The following is a 15,707-nucleotide window of genomic DNA, read 5'->3' as shown; positions in this document are numbered from 1 at the left end:
ACCCTGCACCTTTGTTCAGCTCCACCCCTTGTGGCCCGGCGGTTTCTGCTCTGCCCACCAGCCTCAGAGCCAGCTCTGGCTCTGCCACAATGGGGCTGCCCCTGCCAGGGCTGTGGCTGAAGAGGCTCTGGGTGCTCTTTCAGGTGGGCCTGCACGTGGCCATGGGCAAAGTGCTTCTTACACTGTTTCCCAGGAGGGTCAAGCAGAACATCCTGGCCATGAGTGAGAAGACTGGCATGGCCAAGAATCCCCACTTCTCCTATGAAAACTGGATACCCACTTTCTTCAGTGCCCAGTATTTCTGGTTCATCCTGAAGGTCCGTTGGCAGCGACTGGAGGACATGACGGAGCAAGGGGGTCGAGCCCCAAACTGCCCTGTGGTCCGCCTGTCAGGACAGAGGTGCAACATCTGGGACTTCATGCAAGGTCAGGAGGCTGGTCCAAGCTTGAGAGGTGCTTGGATGGGGGTGCTTGATGGGGGTGGGCAGGTGGGTTGGAAAGCCTGAATGCTACTAATCCAGCTGCTTCTGTTTTGGCTTCTTGTCCTCTTCCCACTTCCTGAAACTAGCACCTCTCCTGGGTTCTGTTCTTCTAAGTGGCATCGTCCCCTTCCCAGGCAATCAAACCGCAAACCATCCACACTGGCTGTCAGCTCCTTCAGCACCTCTCTTACTGCACAGTCACTCTGCCTGGGATGCTCTTCACTGCCGCCCCACCCTACCCCCCACCCCACACCTGGTCCACTCTTGCCCAGTGACACTTCCTGAGACAAGCCAACCCCCGGTACCCTGGCCTACTCCCTCTTCTATGCTTAACATCCTAAACTTTTCTTTATCACACCCATTGTGGTTTGTAATTATGTGTGGGTATTTGATGAATGTCTGTCCCCTTCACTAGCCTGCAAGCTCTGTGCAGGTGGAGATCATGCCTCTATCTCACTATTGGGTCCCCCTAGCTGCTGCTGGCTCATGGTAGTTGCTCAGTAAATATCTGTTGAAGATTCTCTCTCTCTCTCTCTCTCTCTCTCTCTCTCTCTCCCAGGCAAACAGCTCTATTTGGGTTCTTAAAGGCCTCTCTGGTCAGTTTTCCCTTTTTGTCCTTCCTCCTCCCCGTCTTGCCATCTCTTCCCACCGAACTTGTGGATGGCTGCCAGATTCCCCTTCCACAAGCACATTCCTGGATGACTGGTACCCCAGCTCACCAACCTTCAGCAGCCCCCATCTGCATTTGGGACGAAACCCAGGCTCAGCCTTGTGCTGAAGGTCCTTCCTGATCTGACTCCAGCTTTTCTTCCCGACTTCACCTGCAGGCTTCCCCTCAGGCCCACTGCCTCCAGATGAACTGCTGGTTCTTTACATCCCTTGTGCTTTCCCTTCTCTTTGCCTTTGCTGGTGGTGTTGGCCCTTCCCCTCTGTCACCAGCATTCCTCATCGGCAGGGTCCTGCTCTCATGCCTCTCCCTGTGAAGCCAGCTCAGATCCCTTCACTGAGGCCTGCTCTCCCTCCCTTCTGAACTCATGGATCTCTGCCTGCATCTCTCCTGGACATTGATCCTTCCTACCCAGCACCCGGCTACCGAAGCTCAAGTGTCATCCTTCCGCCCAGTGGGAAGGCTTGGGACGGGGCTGTGTCTGATTCATCTCTGAATTCTCAGGGTATAGACACAGCAGAGTAGAGAAGGCCCCTGAGGCAGCTGGCTAATCTAGTGATTTTCAAAGCATGTTTTTTGGAACCCAAATCCCACACATGTGCTTTACTACATAGAGTTCCCTGGTCAAAATAGTTTGGGAAACACTGCATACTATACTCTCCTCCCGGAAGTTCATCGCGCACATGAACATATAAAAGGCTCCAAGACACCCTGAAGCTTAAAAACAAACAAAGCTTGAAAAAACTTTAACACGGCACTGACCAATTTTCCTAACATACACATACAACTCCCCACTCTCCACCAGAGGAAAATCTTATCATCATCATATTGGTTCCAAAGAACAACCTCTGGGAAAGGCTGACCTGATCCAATGTTTTCATTTTAAAACGGAAATGGAGGAAACTGAGAGCAAAGGTTACAGGGCCAGTGAGAGACCAAGTCAGACCCAGAATCAGGGCTTCTTCACCCTGTTTTTTCAATACACCTCAACAGACATTTGTGAGCATTCCCTATGAGCCACACCCTCAGCTAGATGCCAGGGACTCAGAGCTAGGAAAGAGCTTGCTGTTTTGCTTGAGGAATGTATGGTTCCACGGAACAGACAGATGTAATAAACAAATCCGTACAGTTCCGTGAGGCGGGCAGACAAAGGTATGAACTTTGCCTGCAGGGCTTGGAAGATTTCCTGGAGGAAGTGGCTTTGGAGTTAGGCCTTGAAGAATGAGTAAGATTTTTATAGCTTGAAAAGAGTGTTGCAATCAGACGGAAGGGGAAGAGTTTTTTGCTGATGACTTTAAACCATTGTGCTGAAATGACCTCTATTTATTCAATAAACATTCACTAAGTGACCACTGATAATAAGAGCAATGAGAGTAATAGCTAATCTTTACTGTGCGTCTACCTCGTGCCAAGCGCTGTGATAGAACCAGGCCAATTTGCTGACTTTTGACGGTCTAGTGATCGGTTCCATGAAAGCCAACTTGCCTCACGGCCAATTCACAGCATTCACTTGCTTATTTTAACTGTTTACCTTCCAGTGAGCCAGTGTACGTTTTGTTTTTTTCCAGTGTACGTTTTAAAGACTGTTCTATTTGTCTCTGCTCCCTGCTGCTACACCTGAAACTGAAGATGGAGAGAGAAGGAGTCTGAGAGACAAAAGAAAACTCTATTTATAAAATAGAGTTGGCTTTCAGCACATTGGCCCAGAGTCCCCTGAAATAATAGATACTGACAACACAGAAATCAACACAACTGGAAGATCTCGTGACTCACAGAGGGAGATGATGGAGCGGGAGAGGGGACCCAGCAGTTCTGGGAGGAGTCAGGTGGGGTAGGAAGGTGGCCAGGGGAAGTTTTCCTGGAGAAGAGGATGGTGAGCTGATGGTCTAGGGACCGAAGCCTTGAGGTGGGTGAGGAAGAGGAGAGTGGTGACCAGAGCCACGCAGAGGGGAGGAGCAGCAGAGGTCTGATATGTGGAGGGGCTTCAGTCAGTTTGGCAGAAGTGGGGTGTGGGAGGTATGACGGGGTGAAGAATGAGGCTGGAGACATCATCAGGGATCAGAGCTTGTGGGGCCTCATGCGTCTTAGCAAAGAGGGTATCCTTTATCCTGTATTGGTGGGTTCTAGAAAGATTTTCAAGCAGGAAGTTAACATGATCAGTCCTGCTTATTAGAAAGACATCCTGTATGTGTTTTGGAAACCCACCAGTTCACTAAAAAGCTCTGTTGTATGCTTTAGGTATAAATATGAACTCATTTGAGAGCCACAGACTGGAAAGTCTGGAAAACTCTTTACAGATAATCTAAAGCAATCTTTACATTTTTCAGATGCAAAGGCCCAGGAAGGTAAAGGACTTGCTCAGAGTCACACAGAGAGTTCTTGTAGAGTGAGAACCAGACTTGAGCCTTAGGACTCTCAGCTAGTGTACATTCTGTTGTTGGAGAAAACAACAGAGGCTCAGAGAAATTCCCAGCCACCTCTTATCCTCTGCATGTATGTGCCCACACAAGACATACACACACTCTCAGACACACATGTACCGCAAAACATTAACTGGCACGTTGGGGTAGAAGGCAAGTCCGGATGATTTCTTTTCTTGGAACCTAGCAGCTAATCTGAAACAGGATTTATTTCAGGCCCCATTTAAAATCTTCTAGAATCTCTCCAGGTATACTTATGAAGGGTCAACTATAAACTAGCTTTCTCTGCTGAGAGAGCCTGGCGTAGAGAGTTGATTTACTGGCTTGGGGGTCAACCAGTAAGCTAACCAATGGTGGGTTCGAGTCTAGTGCCACCACAGAGCCGTTTTCCCACTTATGCAAACAAACTGGACTTGCCAGTCTTGCCTGATGTTCTTGAACTGGTGTCCTCTGCACTGCGGCCTGTGGACATGGGCAGGCTGCCAGCCCCCGGTACAGCCACCCACTTGCGCCCATCCTTCCTCTCTCTGCTAGCAGGAAAGCAGGGAACTAAGTTTAAACTTTGCCCTCACTACTGGTCATTGCACCCAGACACACTATAAATAATTAAACAAATGGCTCTGCTTCTTCCAGTGTCCTAACCAGTGGATGGTGAATTTTTTTTATCCAATTGAGAACAAAATTCCAGACAGCTCACATTTTGCACAGGTCCTGACCTTAAATCTCCTCTGTTCTTATCTGAAGGGTGACTCCCTGGGGTCACTGGAGGCCAGTGGCTGGCCACTTGGCCATGACTGGCCTCTGAGCCTCTCCTGCTGTGACCTGGGCAAACCCTGCACGTGGGTGAGGATGCGACCAATGGAGGCCCTCTCAATGCCTCCTAGGGCCTCCTATGAGGAAATCTGTGAGACAAGGACGAGGAGAACTTTGTATCTCCAGAGAAACTGGCCTGCTTCCTCCTCAGGTACTGAAAAATGAGGAATATATAAGTAATCATGTTTCTCCTTTTCCTTGGCCACATGGAAACTCGGAGTCAAATGTTAGCTCAGTTATAATGAATGCATGAGACCTGTTCTGTGCCTCTCAGAGCGCCGTGGTTGTTTTACATTTTTATTTGATATTTTATTATCATATGTATAAATAAATAATTTTATTTATTATATGTATAAGCTGCTTCAAATCCTTTGCAGAATGAGGTGAGGGAATAACTAACCCAATAAACCACAAGTGAGTTAAGATGCCCTCTACTCCCCATCCATCAACAAGTCCTGTCAGTTCTACCTTTTCCCCTTCCCCACTGCACACAGACTAGCCCAGACTCCCATTATTTCTCATGTGGATTCCACCAACCCCCCCAACTGCCTCCATTCTCACCCTCAGTCCTTTTGCCACTGAGCAACCAGAGTGATCTTCAAGTGTTAGCTGACCACTTTTCATCTCACAGCCTACTGTAGCAGTCAGAGTTCTGCCTTGCAAGCAACAGAAACTCACTCTGATTTTCTTAGTCATACACATTTACACACGTACAAAGTGTATTTGAAAGATGCTGCAGGCTCCCCAGAATCAACCACAGCTGGAGCACTGGGCCTGGACCATCTTTTAGCATCAACAGTTGGGCCTGGAAGCTGCTGTCACTGTGATTGCCATGGGAATTCGTCACCACTATAGGACTCCACCATCCCTGACGGGGCGCTACCACTGGGCCGTGGAAGAATTCTACCATCTCAATAACTCCAGGATCAAAGAGCTATGTGAGAGAGTCCAATCAGCCTGGGTCACTGCCTGTGCCCTGGCTGCTGGGAGCGAGAATGGACCTGGCCCCCCTGCCTTCTACAGAGCAAGGCTGGGCGCGCTCCCCCATTAATAGTACACAAAACATAAATTCCAAGGAGGAAGGAGGGCTAGAGACTGAGCAGCCAAAATTGCAACAAATATCCAGCATCCTTACTTTATCTCCATGATGTCCCCTTGTACCTGGAAGAAAATCCAGCTGCTATACAAGGCATGGGAGAGCTTGCCTGCTTTGGCCCATACCTACCTCTCCAGTCATGTCTCTCATTGCCCCTGGCCTGGTTCCAGTCACAGTGGCCTTGCAGGTCCTTGAACACACCAAGCTCTGTGCTTCTTTGGGCCTTTGGACATGGAGCCCGTTTGCCTGGAATGCTCTTCTCCTGCCTTTGCCCATACGTAGCTGGCTCTTTCCTGTTTCTCAGGATAAATGGCATCTCCTCAGAGGCCTCCCCTGACCCACCTGTCTTCAAGGAGGTCACTCCTTTAGAGTCTCTTTTGTGTCACTTATCACAACTTGAAATTACTTCATTGATGCTTTTGCTTGCTTCCTGCCTGTCTCCCCATTAAACAGAACCCCAACTGCATGCAGGCAGAGACCTGCTGCTCTCGCTCTCTGCTGAATCCCCAGTGTGCGGCAGAGAACCTTGCGCAGTATGAGCGCTGAGTAAATGCTTGTAATGGAATGAGAGTGTGCTTGATGTTGGGGACATGAAGAAGAATGAGGGACAGGCCCTACCCTCAGGTGCAATGAGTAGCCTGGGGGAAACAGACACAAACCGGCCATGTCACAGTGCGGGACCTGCCATGCTCTATCTAATAGGTGCACGGTAAGGGTTCAGCGATGTCAGCTCTGGTCATAAGTAGCCACGGGGTGCTAGCAGCTCCCTAGAGTTACCCCCAGTCTAGACTGGGGGAGTTACAGAAGACTCCCACCAGGGCTGACTTCATGGACGCGGGACTAATGAATCATACAGGGTGCCATGTTCAGAAGGGCCCTGAGCTTGGGCAGAATGCTCTGCAGTAGCTGTCTTGAAATTCTTAATAGCTTTATCTTTTTTTTTTAAATGTATTTATTTATTTATTTTTTATTCTTTATTTTTGGCTGTGTTGGGTCTTTGTTGCTGCGTGCGGGCTTTCTCTAGTTGCAGCGAGCGGGGGCTACTCTTTGTTGCGGTGCACAGGCTTCTCATTGCAGTGGCTTCTCTTGTTGCGGCATGCAGGCTCAGTAGTTGTGGCTCACGGGCTCTAGAGCACAGGCTCAATAGTTGTGGTGCACGGGCTTAGTTGCTCCGTGGCATGTGGGATCTTCCCGGACCAGGGCTCAAACCCATGTCCCCTGCATTGGCAGGCAGATTCTTAACCACTGCGCCACCAGGGAAGTCCAATAGCTTTATCTTTAATTTGCATTTTGTAAGAGAAGACTTTTCCACAATGGAACATGCCCTGGACACTTGGAGCCTTGGCTCACACAGGCTCCTGCTTCCCACAGCCTCACTGCCCCCAACACGTTCTCTAAGGCCCACTCCTCCGCTCCCAGTGCCCCAGCCTATCCAGCCTCATTCCTGCTCCCACCCAGTGACTGCTACCACCTTCTGGCCCCAGAGGGGGCCTGGACCAAGGTATGGGAAAGGTTAGGGTCAGGTGTGGGCATCCCACCGCATCTCATACTAGGGCGTGGAGGTGGTCATCCCTAGCCTGGGCTGACAGCGCCATGAAGCAACTTGGCAAGTGACTGGGGGTGACTTGGCGGGAGAAGCTTTTTGCCCCTTCTCCCCTCATCAAGGTACCTAGCATGTCCCTGCATGGAGGTTGCAATAGTCTGTGGGTTGGGGTGATGGCAGGTAGGAAGATAATATGTCTGGCTCAGTTTCTGTGCTCCTGGCTGGGGCATGGTGTATTGGTCTGGTGGCTGGAGGGAAAGGAAAGCTGGTAGCCAGCAGCCACAAGCACACATACACACGTGCACAGAGTTTGGGGGCTCCTGGGTGACTGTGAGAGTCTGCATTCGCCCTATGAATATCCCTGTGTCCAGGGGAGCATGACATTAAACAGCAACTGAAAAGCAGCATGCCAGGGCAAAAGAGATACTGCACAAGAAAACTTTCTATTTTAATGTATTTAACGGCACTTTCTCCCACTTTTTGAACAAGGGACTCTGCATTTTCATTTTGCCCTGGCCCAGCCGATTATGTGGCCAGTCCCCACGCTTCACTCCCCTTTGTGGAGTCTCCTCCACTGCTCCCCACTTCACAGGGAGGAGATGAGAGCTAAGAACATAAGAGCTTACATTTATTGAGCACCTACTATGGGCAGGCACCATTTTAAGCCCTTTTCTGTTTTAACTTATTTAATCCTTAGAACAATCCTATAAGGTAAGTATTGGTATTATGTCCATTTGTGGGTGAGGAAACTGAGGTGCTTTGAATGGAAAGAGCACCAAACTGAGAATCTAGAAGCCACAATGTTAATTTTAATTCCATCATAGACCTGCTGTGTGACATGGATCCAGCCTATAAACCAGGGGGAAAAAATCACCCACCTTGTAGTATACTAATTACATCAATGAGAGAATAGATGTGTGCCTGCCTTATAAACCGCATGAAAGGGACTCTCCTTGTCCTTATTTTAATTACCACCCAGTGAGTGCAGGTGGTCTGCTGAGACCACCTGATAGAATCCCCTCATTTTGGAGTGGAGTAAACTGGCTCCAGCCTCTGCTAAATCCCACGCTCCAGGCTTCCATCCCGCACTGTGCCCCGGCTCCATCTTAGAGGGGAAATAAAGGTAATAGAATGAAAGCAGGAGTGAAGATGGTGCTTGCAAAAGAAATGCTGTGTGTCGATTATTGGTTGATCGTGATTCTATTTGTTTCAGGCAACAGGCCACTGGTGCTGAATTTTGGAAGTTGCACCTGACCTTCATTTATTTTCAAGTTTGACCAATTCAAGAGACTTATTGAAGATTTTAGTTCCATAGCAGATTTTCTCATCATTTACATTGAAGAAGCACATGCATCAGGTAAAAAAGAAAGATTTCCTGCCTCCACCTCTTCCCTCTTTCTCTCCCCCCTTTGCTCAAGGTTGGGGGTAGGGAGAAGACGAGGAGAGAGAGAAAGAGCCGCTATTTGTTGAGGACCTACCATCTCCCGGTCCCTGCTAGGTTTACCCACCACTCGCTAACTCCACAGTCTGTGCTCTCAACTAGGCACACAGAGCAGAAAACCTGGAGCGACAGGTCTAGCTGGGAGAGCATCTAACATTCTGAATGGATAAATAGGGAAACCAAGGGAGAGGAGCTAATATGAGCACAGTCACAAGGAATTTAGACCTGAAATGTCACAAGTGAAATGGCAGCTCTATAGCAACCTGTGAAATCCATTCCAAGCCTCTCCAAGCTCAAAGGGACTTTGTTTCATCTCAGACAGTGGTTCCCAAGCGTCAGTGAGCACCAGAAGCGCCTGGAGGGCTTGTTAAAGCAGACTTCCGGACCCCACCCCAGAGTCTGAATTAGATCTGGGGTGGGGCCTGGGAATTTCCATTTCTAACCAGCTCCGGGTGACACTGAAGCTGCGGACTGGGGACCACACTTTGAGGACCACTGCTCTGGGCCAGCTTCTACCTGGGGCTGGGATCCTTTCTTCAGCCCCTAATAGGTGATGACTCATCTTCATTACCTCATGGGAAATCTTGTTCCTTTGCTGCACAGCTCTGTTTGTGAGAAAGTCCTTCCTTACGATGGGCAGACATGTCCCTTCTTGAAACTTCTACAGCTTGGTCTAAGCCCCTTGAACTTTATAAGATGGTCAGACACATCCCTGTCTCCCTGATTTTCATGGGGACTGAACACATGAGTTTGGCCCAAGTCTCAAACCCAGAGATTGGAGAAGGCAAGAAGGCTCATGTGGCTGAGGGGGACGAGTCATTTACTCACCCATCTCCCCACAAGATGAGAGGCTGTTTTGATCATCTGTCACCCAGCACCTGGCACAGTACACGTCACAGAGTCAGTGCTCAGTAATAGTTGGGTGAATAAGTGAGCGTTTAGGCCAGTATTAGCCTTGCTGGCTTATCCACGTGTTGTAAGTGTAGAGATTGCTATTGATTCGTTTTCAGCAAAGCTGGTCCAGCAGCCCTTTCCCCAGCGTGGTCCTTAGATCCCTCATGTCTGATCCAGCTGGGTTGCTTGATGAAAATGCACATTTCAGGGCCCCACCCTAGGCCCACTGCATCTTAGTTCACATGCACCCAGAGGTTGGAGAACTGCTTTCAACCTAACACTGTTCATTTAGCTGCCCATTTCTTTCCTCATGTAAGGCTCTGGGGCAACTTAAAGTATTAGCATAGGGTAACAGGTACATGGAGATTCCTTAAACTGTTCTCTCTACTTTTATGTATATTTGAACATTTCCAAAATAAAATTCAAAACAAACAGCATAGGTATCAGGAGAGCAAAGGCAAGCACAATGTGCCTCTTTGTTAAATACGCTTTGGGAGAGCAGCTGCCGTCAATTAAAGAGAGAGACCCTGGGCACCTACAGGTGTCTGTGGTCTCCACCGTTGAGAAGAGGCGATGCCTTGATGTTCTCATAGCTGATGGCCAAAGCGCTGCCGAAGCTGATTTACCTGTGGGGTCAGCGCTGCTCAGTCTTTAAAGTGCACTTAAGTCACCTGGTGATCTTATAAAGATGCAGATTCTGGCCCGGTGGGGCTGCGCAGGGGCCTGAGACTTGGCATCTTTACGCAGCTCCCCAGGTGGTGCTGAGGCTGCTAGCGCAGGGACCACACTTGCAGTAATAAGGTGGGTAGAGGATCCCGCTTTGATCTCTAAAAGTACACATTGCAACAAAAGGGGTTGGATCCTCCCAGAAATTGTTTCTGGTCCTGATACCTGTCTCCTCCCCCATTCTCCTGGAATCAGACTAGCAGGTTTAACCCTTTCCTGGACCCAGGGCTGTCCACCTCAAGCCACTGAGAAATTTCTCCTGAAAGCTGGGTTTCCTAGGGGAAAGGTACTAAGCAGAGAGGACTCGGAAGCATGGAGCAGGTGGGGCCAGTTCTGCTGATGGACTTCAGCAACTTATATTACCCTGGGAGGCAACTATTAGTATAAATGCAAGCCACGTGGCTTCTGAAAGAACCTTCTACCCAAGTAGAAGGGCAAGGCCAGTAGCAGTTTATGGTTATTTTTTCAACCTGTGGGCCCATTAGCTAATGAGTACCCTCTCTTTAAGTAGGCAGATGGGCACCTCGCAAACGAGGCCAATTGAAAATCCCCTTCCATTTAAAGTGAAGCAGCTTAAATGGGTTTGGTTTGGGGGTGGGGGTGGGGCATCTCCAGAGCAAAGTAGTAGAATACCTGCAGTATAGAATGAAAACTGCAAAAAAAAAAAAAAAAAAGAAAACCAGCTTCTTTCCCACCCGTCTGCTATTTGGGGGCAGTGAGGCAAAACAAACCAATATCTTTCAAGCATCTACTATGAACCAGGCAGAGTACTGGGAATTCTGCAATGTTCTCTCATGTAAGCCTCACAGCCACCTGCAACGTAGGTTCTGTTAATCCCATTTAACAGATGGGAAAACTGAGAATTTAAAGAGCTCGCCCAATATCACACAGCTGGGTGTGTCAGGGAAGGCTTCCTGGAGGAGATGGTGTTACAGCAGTGGTTCTCAACTGAGGGTTATATTTGTCCCGCAGGGGATATTTGGTAATGTATGAGACATTTTTGGTTGTCACGAATTGAAGGCAGGGGGACGCTACTGACATCTAGTGAGTAGAGGCCAGAGATGATGCTCAGTGCCTTACAACACACAGGACAGCCCCTGTTTCAAAGAATTATCTAGCCCAAGTTGTCAATAGTGCCAAAGTGGAGAAGTCCTCCATCTGCAACCCTCAGTTAAAAGTGTGTGTGGCGGGGGTGTATTTGGCCGGCAGGAAGTAGGTGCCATGCCTGTGGGGCTGCTGTCCGGCCTTTCTCTTACAGATGGCTGGGCTTTTAAGAACAACGTGGACATCAAGAATCACCAGCATCTCCAGGACCGCCTGCGGGCAGCCCGCCTGCTGCTGGACAGGAGCCCCCAGTGCCCCGTGGTGGTGGACACAATGAAGAACCAGAGCAGTCAGCTCTACGCAGCGCTGCCTGAGAGGCTGTACGTGCTCCAGGACGGCAGGATCCTGTACAAGGTGGCGACCTGGGGCAGGGCGCCAGGGAGGGCGAGGACAAAGACAGGACTTTGTATCAACGCTCAGAGAAGGAAACTGCCTTGCCCAAGGCCACACTGCACAGGCTCTGATTTCAATTTCAAATCCTCTGGGATGGGATAGGAGTGGCAGGGTTTGAAGCCGCTAAACCCTGAGACAGGCCTGAACGTGGAAGGGGGTGTAGAGGCCAGAAGAGAACCAACTCTGCAGTTAGGAGCTGGAAATGCTGAAGCAGGAATTCGAGACAGGCATTACGTCCAGGCTTCTTTTCTGGTGATTGTGTCACCACCCTTCAGTGCTTCCAGCCTGGCGAGGGTGAGGGGAGTAAGCATAGCCTCCAACCCTGTGGGCACTGGTAGCCTCCCCTGAGAGGATGGAAATTAAGTTTTATAGCTGCTGAAGGGACTCAAGCCTTGGCAAGCACATGCAGCCCAGTCACGTGGATGCTCCTCTGCCCTTTGTAACGGAAGTGCCCCCGATTCTCCATTCACACCCTTCGCGATCATGCCGCAGTGCAACTGTTTTCACTCACCATGTTCACGTGGTCGGACAGGCCCTACTCACACAGGTGAAACAAGCAACAACCTGCAGATGAATCCTCAGGGTGCTAAGGGTCACAGCATGAGGATTCAGGTCCTTCTTCCTTTCCTCTCTCCTGTGACATGGTAGTAAAGTGGCACGATTGAGGCAAGCTAGGTACCGAGTCCCTACCCTGGAAAGCGCTGTAAACACAAACACAAATTTAAAATGGCCCACATCTTACTTCAAGGTGCTCACAGTTGAGGTGGTAAGGAAGACACAAATAGAACGTTAACTTGGCCCGAGTGCTGTGAGACTCCAGAACAGGGATCAGCAAAGCTTTTCTGTAAAGGGTTAGATAGTAAATATTTTCAACTTTGTGGGCCAAATAATCCCTGCCGACATGGTTCAGTTCTGCTGTTATAGCACAAAACCAGCACAGACAATATGTAAATGAAAGGGTGTGAGACATCAGGACAGAGTTAGCTCTCAGACTATAAATTTTCTGAATGTCGGGGAAAGGTAGGCCTTTCAGAGGAGGTGACAACTGAAGCCAGCCACGTGAACATGGTGAGTGAAAACCATTGCAAATATAGGGGAGAGGGTGGGGAGAGGCACTGAGACACATTAGGGAAGGGTGTGAATGGAGAATCAGGGACACTTCTGTTACAAAGGGTTCATTCTGGACCAAGGAGTTTGGCCTACATCATAGGGCAAAAGAGAGCCACTGAAGAGTTTTGAGCAGGGGAGAGGCACAATCAGATCAGTACTTTAGAAAGATCATGGCCTATTGGGTGAAGAATGGACTGGAGAGAGCAGGGGCTGAGGACTGGGGGTGGGGGGAGGTGTGGCAGCTGCCCAAACAGAAGATGAAGAGGGCTGAACTGGGGCTGTGGGACTGGAGAGGCAGAGGTAGTTTGATGTAGAGTGGGCAGAACTTGATGAGAGGTGGAGAAGTAGATAAGGCTGGTCTGAAGGTCTGACTGTGGAAGAGAAGCTTATTTGTATAGACCCCTTTTCTCCTTTTAAAACTATTCACTTTACCTGCTCTGGTTTTCCTCCTGCTTCTCTGTCCAGTCTTCCCATTAAGTGTTGGTGCCACTCCACATGGGTGATCTCAACCACCTCATGGGTGCCTGCCTTGACTACACCATCCTGACGACTCCCACATGTATATCACCAGCCCAGATTTCTCAGTTAAGCTCCAGACCTACATATTCCTGCAAGGTGGAAATCTGGAAATGCTGACTCATTTTTCTTGCAGGGTAAACCTGGCCCTTGGAACTACCGTCCAGAAGAAGTTCGTGCTGTTCTGGAAAAGCTCCACAGTTAATCTGGACAGATCCCCCAGTTCTAGGTGCTCAACAAGAGGTCTTCTCAAGGCTTGGCTTGCCCCTCATCCCAGCTGACATTTACCTCTTGACCTGTGTCCCCAGCGGAATCACTAGCCCAGATTTTTCTTATCCAAGCAAACAACTGTTACAATGAGAAAATGAAGCTGCAAGTGAGCTGAGTGTTAAAGAAGGTACAACTCCACACTGCCCCCACCGTGGAGACCTTGTTCATTGCACGACGTCTCAGCGTGAGAGCGGGCGCACTCCCTGCGCTTCCTTCTGAACATCCAGCCACTCCACTATGGCATTCCTTAAATGAAGTAACTTCATTTTACCAAATTTGCCATTTATGGAATTGATAATTTAATAACTAGATTGGTTTTTAGAACTAAGCATGGGGATAACTCCAGGTGTTTAGAGAGAGATGAGGAATTTAAAGAGAAAGGAGTAGGAATGGGAGCAGACAGTACAAATGGGAACGCTTCCCTCGCCAAAAGATTTAAACCAGAAAGTGGTGGGGGTGATGAGAGGTGAGTTTCCCTGGTAATATGTCTTCAATTCTACTGTAGAAGAGGTGGGTACTCACTTTACCATCTTTGAATATATTTCATAGAAGTCTGGCTCTCCATACCCAGGAATCTTCTACTATCTTCACTTACCAAGAGCCACTTGTGGGGAGGACTGGCTTCCTAAAAACATTATAACCTTGACCAAACTAGACCACAGGCAATACAGAGCTGTCATTCAGTTATGCAGAAGCTCATATCTGTAATTCTGCTTCTCTGATTTCTTCACAATTCTCCTAATGGTCATTTGTGTTAGATTACATCAGTCTAATGGATAACCATTGGTATTGATCTGTTTTAACTCTGCCTCTTTTCATATTTGTTTATGATGGCCACAGCCTAAAGTACACACAGCTGTGACTTGATTTGAAAGAAAATGTTTTAAGATGCAGCAAGCTAATACAGAATGATTAAAAAATATCAGGCTAGTTCAGATGGCTTCAGTGCGATATTTACACTGTCTTTTCTAATGTGTGTCAGCTTGTTCTAGCTTTTTTTATAGACCAATGTAATCTGATTAGAAAAAATAACATATGTTGGAAGGCCCTCCTCTGGAGGGAAGAACACTCAGTCTGTATGTGTTACCTGTCTAACATGGTTTTGTCTTGTGAGCTCCTTGCCAGAGAACATCCATATGGGAGGCATATTACGTTCACAACATGACATAATAGAATGGACTTGGGAAGCATTTTTTCTAACATGAAAACACATTCTCCTTGGCTCTGCCTTAGTTGCCACATGTTATTATTAATGTCGTTATTTTACTTTTTAAAAAATAGTTGTTAATCATCTATCAGGCACAGGCACTTTCAGATACGTAGTCTTATTTAATCTCTGTATATTGCAAAGAGGAGATTATTAGCCCCGTTTTACAGATGAGGAAACCAAGGCTCAGAGTTAAGTAACTTGTGGAAGCTCTCAGAACCAGTAAGTAACAAGCTGAGATTCAAACCCCATCTCTAACTTCAAACCAGAGTCCTAGCTGTGCTCTCTACTGGCTGTGTGACTTTGGTTAAGCTGCTTTTGTATCTTGAACTATTACAAAACAGGGTATCAATAGGGCCTACCCCACAGAGGACTCATAAATAAAGCACTCAGAACTGTGCCTGACTTGGAGAAAATGCCATCGAAGTGTTGGCTCTTATGGTTACCATCATTATTGTTCCACAACTGCCTCCTTGGGCCCCCTTCAATTCACGTCTATAAGTGCATAGAAATATCCCGGTTTTAAACAAATAGTAGCTGGAACTGAGGAGTTTTCAGAAAGCTAAAATAGATCCCAAACATTCCAATTCAATTCTCTTCAATGTAATGCTTCAGACATTAATTGAGCACTGATTCTTTTCTGGGTGCTGAGTGATGATGCAAAGATGACAAAGTCCAGCTTTGGTCCTCCAGCAGCTTAACCTCCTAGGGCAGGGGGGATGGGGGTGGACATGCACTGCAATAACCATAATTCAAGCTGGACTATGATGGGTTAGAGTGAAGACTAAAGCTCAGAGAGCACAGAGGAGAGAGCAGCCCTTCTGAGCTAGGTGCGTCTAGGAAAGCTTTGTGGGGGTGGGAGCCTCTGGGCTTGGCCTTCTAGGATCCCTAGGACTTCTATAATCTGGGATGGGAGCCTGAAGAGTATGGGAAGGGAGAAGAGCATTCAAGTGGGCTAAACAGCATGGGCAAAGGTGGGGAAAAAACCTGCCCAGGAGACTGCAAGAGGTTTGAATTCAGTTCTA

General features: G+C 48.3%; 1 protein-coding gene across 1 annotated transcript; it reads left to right on the top strand.

The window, feature by feature from the left end:
- The first annotated feature begins 46 nt into the window (after positions 1–46).
- Positions 47–14,416, top strand: DIO1 (iodothyronine deiodinase 1). The gene is made up of 4 exons (XM_027108471.1): positions 47–426; positions 8,235–8,378; positions 11,341–11,540; positions 13,342–14,416. Exons 1-4 carry the CDS (start codon positions 90–92, stop codon positions 13,408–13,410), a joined length of 750 nt encoding a protein of 249 aa, XP_026964272.1. The 5' UTR covers positions 47–89; the 3' UTR covers positions 13,411–14,416.
- The last annotated feature ends 1,291 nt before the right edge of the window (positions 14,417–15,707 follow it).

The sequence above is a fragment of the Aethalodelphis obliquidens genome, unplaced genomic scaffold (genome assembly GCF_003676395.1).
Source record: "Aethalodelphis obliquidens isolate GAN/ISIS:26980383/991018 unplaced genomic scaffold, ASM367639v1 scaffold9, whole genome shotgun sequence".
Classification (NCBI taxonomy): Eukaryota; Metazoa; Chordata; class Mammalia; order Artiodactyla; family Delphinidae; genus Aethalodelphis; species Aethalodelphis obliquidens.
Note: the sequence above shows the minus strand (reverse complement) of the source record. Positions and strands in the feature narration are given on the sequence as shown.